Source organism: Delphinus delphis, chromosome 7, assembly GCF_949987515.2.
Source record: "Delphinus delphis chromosome 7, mDelDel1.2, whole genome shotgun sequence".
NCBI classification, from domain to species: domain Eukaryota; kingdom Metazoa; phylum Chordata; class Mammalia; order Artiodactyla; family Delphinidae; genus Delphinus; species Delphinus delphis.
In genome coordinates this window covers 112355845-112365499 of record NC_082689.1, presented here as the reverse complement: position 1 = coordinate 112365499, position 9655 = coordinate 112355845, and the positions used below count along the sequence as shown (strand labels likewise).

The 9655-nt window shown below is 54.7% G+C and overlaps 1 protein-coding gene across 1 annotated transcript; it reads right to left on the bottom strand.

The window, feature by feature from the left end:
* Positions 1-1174: 1174 nt before the first annotated feature.
* Positions 1175-9332, bottom strand: LOC132427907 (serine protease 40-like). The gene is made up of 5 exons (XM_060015429.1): positions 9104-9332; positions 8168-8330; positions 6031-6305; positions 4266-4432; positions 1175-1492 (listed from the first exon to the last, which is right to left on the bottom strand). Exons 1-5 carry the CDS (start codon positions 9330-9332, stop codon positions 1175-1177), a joined length of 1152 nt encoding a protein of 383 aa, XP_059871412.1.
* Between the last annotated feature and the right edge of the window lie 323 nt (positions 9333-9655).

The following is a 9655-nucleotide window of genomic DNA, read 5'->3' as shown; positions in this document are numbered from 1 at the left end:
GTTGAAGGAAAGTGACAGTTCCAGGGACCACGGGTGGCTGAGGCTGCAGATTTGTACTGACCAAGCGCTTGCTTGCGTCCCAGGCCCAGCAGCCCTGCTGGGGAGCCCATAACTGAGCCCACTGCCAAGGGAGGGCTTTCTCACTTCCAGGCACTACTGAACTGGGAGGGAAATCTCTGCGTGAGTGGAAGCAAGATTCTGGTGACCACGTGTATGTGACTTCACCTGTTCTCACTTGCTGGCGAGGTGACAGGGCTATCTGGGTGACAACAGGTTTGGAAGGAATTTTCACAGAACACCTGATGGCACTTTGGACACAGTGGACTGGACCTGCAATGACTCAGGGCTGCTCCCTGACCATCAGGGGTCCAGACTGGGGACTGTGGTTGCAGGACTCTTCTGAGAGATCTGCTAACTAGTTAAGATTCTGTGACCCAGGCATGTTTGCCAGGGGCAGCTCAGGACACGGCTTATGGGCTCAGTGCTGGGCCAGCAAGTCCTAGGCCAGCCCAACCTCAACCACTGCAGGATGTGGCAAGCCCACAGGGGTGCAGGGGAGGGTGCCCTGGAGACTGGCAGAAGACAGGGCTGTGGGTACACGGGGAACAGGCTTGGAGCTGAGCCCTCGAACAGAGCTCTGAGGATGGCCGACATGAGCCTCCTGGCCAGGGGCCTTTGCTCTCTACTTCACATCAAGCCTTTCCAGCAGAGCCTCAGTGGCCTGTGGGCCTGGAAGAGCCTTCTCCATCCTCAGCTCAGGGCAAATCATCCATCGCTAGGATGACGATTATGTTGGCCACCACTGCCCTGCACGCCCTAGGGCATGCCACTTCCTCCATGAAGTGATGCTTTGGCCCTGAGCCATGCCAGCTCTTCTGGGAGACTCACTGAGGAGGGTTCAGCTCCAGATGGCCAGCCAGCTTCTCAGTGTCCCTGTCCTTCCCCACCCCCATCCAGGGAGGAGCTCAAAGCACAGTTGGGGTAGGGATGCGAGATGGCTCTGATGAGTCAGAAACAGGAGCAGGAAGTTTCTTCCATTATTTTTATTTTATCAGGCCTGGAGCAGACTTCAGATGGACAGGAGGGCTCAGAGCTGAACATATTCAAGTAGAACACGTTGGCACTAATGCAGACAGGCTTCCAGGGAGAGGGCCAGGAGGGCCCCATGCATCTGTCACAGCCACTGTGTCCAGAGGAAACTCAGCAGCAGGAGGAAGTTCTGTGAAGTCACCAGGGTTAGGAAGCTCCTGGGCTTGTGGACACGGCCCAGAGAAGAAAAGCTGAGCACAGAAGCTTTGCTCTCAGGAGGAATGGAGGAAGGATCAGGGTTGGGTGAGGCAGCCTGCTTCTCGGAGATCCATTGGGTGAAGTAGGAGACCTTGGTGAAGACGCTGGGTCTTATGGGCTCCTGGCAGGGCATACTCCAGCTGGACAGCCCAATCAGAAACCAGATATTATTCAGCTGGCAGACGAGGGGACCCCCAGAATCTCCCTGAGGAAAGAGAGGGCATGAGTCATGGGGACCAAGATGGAGAAGAACATGCATTGCTCAGACAGTGTGAAGACACCAGAGTGGACTTGAGGAGCTCTTGTGGCAAGGTGGGGATATGAGTGAGTTATTCTCATCAGAATCACCCGGGCACTTTGAAAGGTCCAGACACAGGGTCCCACTGCAGACCTCCTGGATCAAAGTCTCAAGGGTGGGGACTTGGAGCCCATTTCACATCTACAAGAATACACAGGGGGACCCCAGGATCTGGATGCCAGGCCTCTGCCCTTCCAGCCCCATGTGGGAGAAGGCGCCCCCCGGTGTCCTCCAGAACGGCCATGGCAGGCTTGGAGACCTCTAGCTAAATCCTCTGCCTAGTACTGCATCCTACCTGGGACTTCGTTTTTGACTATTAAGGACTCTAGTTTTTCCTCGATTTCTTGATTAAGCGTCTTTAGAAAATACCAAGCTGTTGGATGTGCTCAGAGGAAAAGAAGTGACGCCCGTGTCCAGGCTGGTGGGGTGGCTGGAATTGCAGGGAATCCCAAGGGGCTCCCAGAAGAATGTGAGGAACTTTGAGTGTGGGATGCCAAGGCAGGAAGGCACCTCCCACCATGGGGCATAACGCTTCCATCCCACAGGGCAAAAGGCGGGGACCAAGGAAACACAGCACCCCTCCAGCCTCCTGTTGAATGAGCATGCCTGAGCACGCTCTGCGTGTGGGAGATGATGAGGTGACATGCAACACAACACAGACAATGCATCCCACACATCTGCAGACTCCAGATGTGGAACAGAGATGCCCAGAGGAGGGCCTTCAGAAGGCTTCTCTGACAAAAAGAAGGGAAGGGATGAGCAAGGCCTGACTCTGGAAGATGCAGGCAGAGGTGGTCAACATGCTTGGCATGGCTGAGGCCAGGGACTAGCAAGGCCAGCACCCAGCTCTCATCAGCCAGGGGCTGGGGTTGAAGGGAGCACTTAAGGACACTCAGCAGGGAAGTGATGTGACCTGAATCGAATTCTAAAAGGATGGCAGGGTGGTTCTGGGGCTGGGTGGAACACAGCCAGTGGGAGGACATGAAATGCTGCAGGGAGACCTGTCAGGACACGATTGTGGCAGCAAGGGTAACAAAGACAGGCAAGAAACGGTAAGGCACAGGGTTTGCCATGTATGGCCCTTCCTCTCCATCTAAGGAAAGAACGGAGCAAGACAAGAAAAGCAGGATGAGTGCCGAGGGGTGGTCCTTGGTGTGCTGGTGTCAGGAGAAGGAGGAAGAGAGCAGGAAACACAGGAGGGACCACCCTCCGAGTCTGATGAAAGGTGCTGGAGGGTGCACTGCTGAGTGGGGTTGGGAGGGTGCCCACCAGCAGCCCTGGTGAGACCGAGGCCTTTGGTTATCTTGATAAGAGCGGTCTGGAGGAATGGCAGGGGCAGAAGTCTGATGGAGTGAGCTTAGGCAAGAAAGAGAAGTGAGGAAGCAAGAGAGGGCAAGTGCAGACACCCTGGGGCCAGCCCTGTTGGGAAGGCAGGCAGAGAGTTAGGGCAGTGGGCAGAGGTGAGAAGGGTCATGTGGTATGTTTTCAGATGGCAGCATGTTTCTAGGAGACAGAAAGTGCTAGAAAGAAGGTGCAGGAGAGGGAGAGGAGGCTGTGTGAGGAAGCTTGTGGGGCCACAACTCCAGAGGAGGACATTGTTCCCCCAAGGTTGACCATGATCACGCTTTCTTTCCTTGGGCTGTCCACTTCCCTTTCTAGGCCTCGGTTTCCCCACCGTAAAATAGAAGCACTGCACAGAGTGGGAGAAGGCATTGACAGTGCACACACGCAGTATTGGACTCACAGCCCACAATTCAATTTGAAATAAGGGCAAAAACACCGTGGATAGACACAACAGAAAAGGCAATGCCCATATGAAAATGTGCTTGCCTTCATTATTCAAATGCAAACGAAAAATGCATGCAATGGTTAAAATGAAAATGGTGGACAGTGTGAAGTCCTGGCAGCCACGCGGAGAAGCCATTGCCGGTGGGAGTGCAAATGGGTCCGAGCAGGTTGGAAGGCTGCTCTCCGGTATCTAGGAGAGATGAGCATGTGCACGCTTTATGGTACAGTAATTCTAGTCCCAGGGTTATACCCAAACAAGCTGTGAACCCACGTACACTAAAACACATGCACAAGGATGTTCACAGCAATGGCATCTGCAATGGCCTCAAGCAGGAACTACCCAAATGCCACCAACACTAGAATGGAAAAGGAAAATTACAGTATATTCACACAACAATAACCAGGTAATGCTGTACAACAATATGACACACAACCAAAACTCCACACAAGATGGACAGACCTCACAGACCTGACTGAAGGGGACCAGCTGAGGGTGTGTCGTGTGAGATTCCATTTATGTAAGTCCTGACATGAACCCACAGGGCCTTAGCAGCCAGGTTAAGGTTACTCTGCGGTGACAGGAAGGAGGTATAAGACCATTCGGCTGCCTGTTACATGAATGTGTCAAGGTCTAAAAAAACACATCCAACAATACACTTGTAAAGTATGCCTTTTTCTATGTATGCTGTCCTTCAACAAAGCTCCTAAAAGTTATAAAGAAACTGGATGGGATAGACCAGCACCCTTTGGGGGCTTCTGTGCTTCAGCTCTGATGCTTCAGGATGGGGTGGGCCCAGGAAGAGGAAGTCAGGGGCTGGGGCAGGGTTCAGAGAAGACACAGAGGAGAGGTGACAGATGCCGCAGGAGAGGAGAGGCAGCCCACGTCACTTACTCGGCAGATGGACTTTCCTGTGTTGAGGTCCCCGGCACACAGCATGTCATCGTGTATAGAATAGGTATTGTTGTTGGGATCTGGCCCCTGGAAATACGATGCACAAACCTGATTGTCCATGACACCAACCTCTCCCTCCTGCAGCGTGTAGGGAGCAGACAGGAACCCTGTGTGTTGGGGGGAGAGAGGTTCAAATGTGGGGTGTACCCTGGGAGAGAAACCAGCTCCCTCCCTAACCTTCCTGTTAATAGAGATGCCATCAGTTCTAGCTGCCAGGACTGGGGAAGCCGTCAGAGATGTGCAAAGGTGAGGCGGAAAGACATCCAGGGCAGACGAGAGAGCAAAGGTGAGGGGCCCATGGTGGAGAGGACGAGGAAGGAGGTCATCGTGGCTGCAGTGGGGTGGGGGTGGCAGATGAAAAAGATGAGGCAACATCATAGCAGGGTCCAGAGCAAGCAGGGCATCCTCACCAGGATGTGGAGCTCGGATTTCATTCTGAGCACACTGGGAAACCACTGAAGGGTTATATTTAAAAAACAACGAATCTGGCTGCTATGTGGAGACAGAAGCGGAGGCACGGTGGGTGAACGCTGGAAGCACTGGCTTGGCCAAAGTATGGCAATGATGTCGGTAACAATGCCCAGTAGGGTTAGGTGGCGTGACAAACAAGGCATGGCCTTGCCTCTGAGCAGCACCTGGTCTGGGGCACTGCCCACGTGGGTTCTATTTCTAGATCTCGCTCACAGATCGGAGGCATCTTCCCACGGCAGCACCGTGTTACGGTGACAGCTCGCTCCTATGCAGTGCTTGCTGTGTGTGCCTCACATGTCGCTGGGCTGGCCCAGGCTCAGCAACTGTGGTCAGGGGAGGATACGGAGGGGGAAGGACAGCTGCCGGCTGAGACTCCCTTTGCTGTCATATGCTCCCTGTCCTGGTGGCTGCTTCAGCCTGTGACTTCCCTTCATGCCCCAACTCCTACCCTCCAACCTGTCTTGGAGAATCCTCCTTGCTCTGCCAGTGGTTCTTAACAAGTGACAGTCCATCCCAGGAGAGTGTCTTTGGAAATGTTGGAGAGTTGGCTGTTCTCATGACAAGGCGTTGTGACTGACATCTGTGGCCAGGAGCAGGGATGCTGGCTCGCATAGCAAAGAAAGTCCTGCCCCAAAGGCCTCCACTGAGATACTCTGCCAAATCAGGACCTACACATCATGCCAAATTGACATTCTCCTTTTTTTTTTTACTCAATGTTATTATTTTTCTAAATCAAAAGCATTCACCCTAGAGCAAAAATCTTTGCCCAACATTTCTCCTCTCTCGGTCTAAATGTATTCAAGCCCAGCAAGCTGGCAGAAAGGGCAAGTTTCACTTGAGTTAAGGGATGAGGGAAATGAGGTTCACAGATGTAAATGTTCTTAAGCCATAAATGCCCCATCTTCACCTCTCAGGCCAGAGAGCAGGCCTACCTTCATTTCCTTACTGCTGCCCCAAGTACCTTCTACAGCAGTGGCAGCTCAGGAGGTGTCCTGAAGGGGCCTGGCCCAAACAGGGCCTGGGAGTCAGGGTGGAATCCTGAATGGCTGAGTCAAAGGGCTCAGGTGCCTGATTCCAAAAGTTAGAGATACTCAGACTGTTTTGAACCATGGACCGAAGGAAACTTGAACTGATAGCAGACGTGCTCTCAGGTCTGGAAGGGCTCCACAATGGTCACTGCTCTCCCCCTTCTTCCTCAGCCCTTGCTCTCCTCACCTGCCCTGCCCCCACTTACGTTCCTCGGTGACCATCCCCCAGCCAGTTATCCAACAGGAGGTATGAGGGGGCAACTGTGTGTTAGGTCCCGGGAGGCAGACGGGGCGGATGTAGTCGGAAAAGACCACGGGCCGATACAGCTGCAACAGGGTGATGTCACTCCCCATGTAGTAGTGCTTGTTAAAGTCCGTGTTGACGATGACTCGGTACACCGATGCCTGCCCACTGTGTGAGGTAGGAGTTCTCAGCCGATGGTACCCTAGCAGGATTCTGTAGGCAGATGGATCATGGGACCTGTTGTGGGAAAGCTGCGTTATCACCCATGTCCTCTGGGTGCTGGGCCAGCGTCCTCGCCCTGGCTGCCTCCCTCCCACCCCCTCCTCCTGGTGAGACCCCACCATTATTCAAAACCATCCTCTCTCCTCCCTTCCTAATACTGAGGGAGGCTTGATTGCTGCCCATAGCCTCAGCACATTTGCCCTTGGAAAGTTTCTGATGGCTTTCCCAGCACGCACCAGAATCAAAGGAGCACAGCATCTTCATGCTGGAAAGAAACGTTGGGGGTACATCAAACTGTACCCTTTCAGTTTAGATGAGCAGAGACTTGGCTCATTTCCAGCTCTGACCAGAACCCTTGGAAGTTCTCAGGGCCTGGGGTGATTCTCAAAGACCCCACTCCCCAGCCCAGAATGATGCATCCCCCTCCTGTCCAGTCTTCACACGCTGATTTCTCTAAAAGCTGGTCCTCCCCTGTTGACAGGCACTCAACAAGCCTTTGTGGAGCAAATGGAGGAGTGCATGGAACTAAACTTCTCCTTGCTACTGGAACATGAGCAACTTTCCACCCACATGTCCTGCTTGGGCTGTCTCCCTACCCAGACTCCTCCCACAAGACCCCTCCAGCTCCAAGCCCCTCCTCCGGTGGGACCCATAGCGCTTCCTCTAATAATGGCTTAGGGTCTACCCTCTTGCACATTGTGGCCTCCCATCCTGCATCACAGTATTTGGGCTTGTGTCTCACTTTCCTGGTAGGATAAGAAACTTCAAGGTGGGTCCTGCATTTCCATGTCCCTCACAGTGGGCCTCACATGGGGCCTGGCACCTGTGGGTACTGAATGAATGAATAGAACCCAAGTGGGATCTCAAATCCAGCTGATGCCAGCAGCTCTATCCTCCTGACTTGGAGGGTGACACTCTCCCCACCCACTCTGGGCACAGAGCAAGCCCAGGATGCACCTGAGGGGCAGCCCACTCTCTTGACTGCCGTGTCCCATCTCCCTGGACAGAGGCCATCTGCTTTATGCCTCGCTCTGGCCTGTTGGGACGGTGGTGACCACAGCTCCTCTTTGGCACATGCTTCAACAGAAGTGACAAGAAGAGCTGGGTCCCAGGATGCCTCCAGAGAGAAACATGTCAGACTGTGCAAGTGGTCAGGACCCAGGGAAGCCTCCAGCAGTTGTGCTGGAGATGGCCTGTGGATAGCCTGGCTTGAAGGGGGCAAAATGCTTGTCCACACCAGGGCCTGATGGATGCCCCCAGCCCTGGGAAGTGGGGGCCCTGGGACTATGGTTCCAACACAAAGCCTGAAGCATGTGGCCAGAGACACTACACACCCACCGCCATTTGCACAAGAGGAAGGTAAAGCTGAGATCTTGTGGACCCTCTAGAGCTGGGCAAGATGTAGAAACCAGAGCCCACCTTGAGTGGGAACAAGATTTAATTCCTTAAGTTTAGGGAAGATAAAGAGTAGACTGGAAGCACTTTCAATGGAACTAAAGTCTATTTTCCAGTATTTATTGATCATCACAGTTAGAGTTAATTTCCATTTAGCTATTTAAAAGTAAAGTACACAGAGCTTACCAAAGTGTGAGGAGGCATCCCTGGAGGGAGAGATGAGGCAGATAGCCCCTGTCCTGGGATATGTGACCCGACAGTCAGGAGACTGGAGTCCAGTGGGGAGCAAGGATGGCCTTCCAGGGAGAGGGAACTGCTGAGTCAAAGGCAGGGGCAACAGTACACACAGAGACACCTGGTGGCAGCAAAGCCTGAACAAAGCCTGGGAAAAAAAAGGCTGGGACAACCTTCATCCCCTTCTGTTCTGCCCGTTTGTGCTCCCTCCGCATCCCACCCAGCAGCGGGCTGTGGGGAAGACGTACAGTTGGAAACAGTGGGCAGCTGAGGCCACCCAGTAGGCACTGATGAGGGCGGCTCCACAGATGTGTTGACCATTATAGAGCAGGCTGACCTGCCATGGCCACCGCTTCTCAGGTGCGTCCCGGCCACCAAAGATCCTCCCAGTTACGGCAGGCCGCCCGCACACTGTGGAGACAGTCCAAGCCATCAGGCATCAGTGTTATGGATGTCAACCTCGGTGCCTCTAAATGTCAGCATCCGTAGGGCCCAGCGCCACCACAGCCCATCCTCCCACTTCACAGCTGGGAAATCCACGGCCCCGGGTGAAATGACATGGCCCACATGACAAAGGGCCACCTGGCTTCGCTGTTGATGGCAGCGCTAAGGAAGCAGCCTGCGGCTCTGGAGGGGCGGGAAGGGAGGCAGCTGCAGAGGGTCTCAGCACACCAGCCGGGAGCAGAGGTCCGGGCTGGGAGGTGGTGTTGCTCCAGACACTTTCCCAGACCTAGTTCACGTGACTAGCACACCGCTGTTTGAAGTCCCAGAAACTGAGGCCTTCCAGAGTGATGCCACTGAGATGAAGTGGCTACGTCCTTCTCCTCCAGCCCAATATTCTAGAGAGACTGAGGCCAAATGGAACATCCTCTGACAATTCCCCTCTGAAAGCAGTACTTCCTCATTCCCCAAATGAAGAGGGTGCGGGGCCCGACAGGTACCGTCCTGGTCAGGACTCCAGTCCTTGGACTGAGGACGCTTGAGATCTAGCGGGAAGAGCCGGCAGGGAAGATGGCCCTCCCTTCCCCCACCTCCCATGACCCCCAGGGACCCAGGGACTCCTGAACCCGCTGGGCAGGTAGAGGTCCTACCTGTCTACCGTCGGGGTGGGGGGGCAGTATGGGGAGGGGAGGGACATATGAGGGGAAAGCGACCTTGACCCTCTTGCCCGCCTGCCCACTCACCCTCTTCAGCGCGCAGTGGTGGTCCAGCTATGGCTGGCTGTGACGGTCCGGTTGTGGTGGTCCCAGCCACCTCAGTGTGCAGCAGGAGTGAGTGTAGGTACAGCAGGATGACAGCCAGGGTGCAGGCTCCCCGCCAGCCTGGACCTGAGCCCCCCTTGATCTCCATGTAGCCAGTCCTGCATCTGCGACCTGACTGAGCGGACAGCGGCTCGCGCGGGCCCTGGGGCATGCTGGGAAACCGCCTCCTTTTGTGGGCCACACCCCTGACCTGGACCTGACCACCTGCCGCTCGCGCACACACACGCGCGTGCCATTGGAGAAGCAGCGTGCCACGTGTGTCCGGAGCTCTCGCAGCCATGGTCCGTAGAAGGCAGTAATCGCTGGGAGCCCCCAGGCTGATGTGGGAAGCATAGGGCACATAGGATCCCTGCGTCCAGGGACCCCAGTTTGCGGGGAGACATCAGGGCAGCTATGGCACTATGCCAAGGAATAAATACCAATGCTCAGAGGTCAGGTGCTTGTATAAGTGTCACCAAATGTGTCCAACTTGCT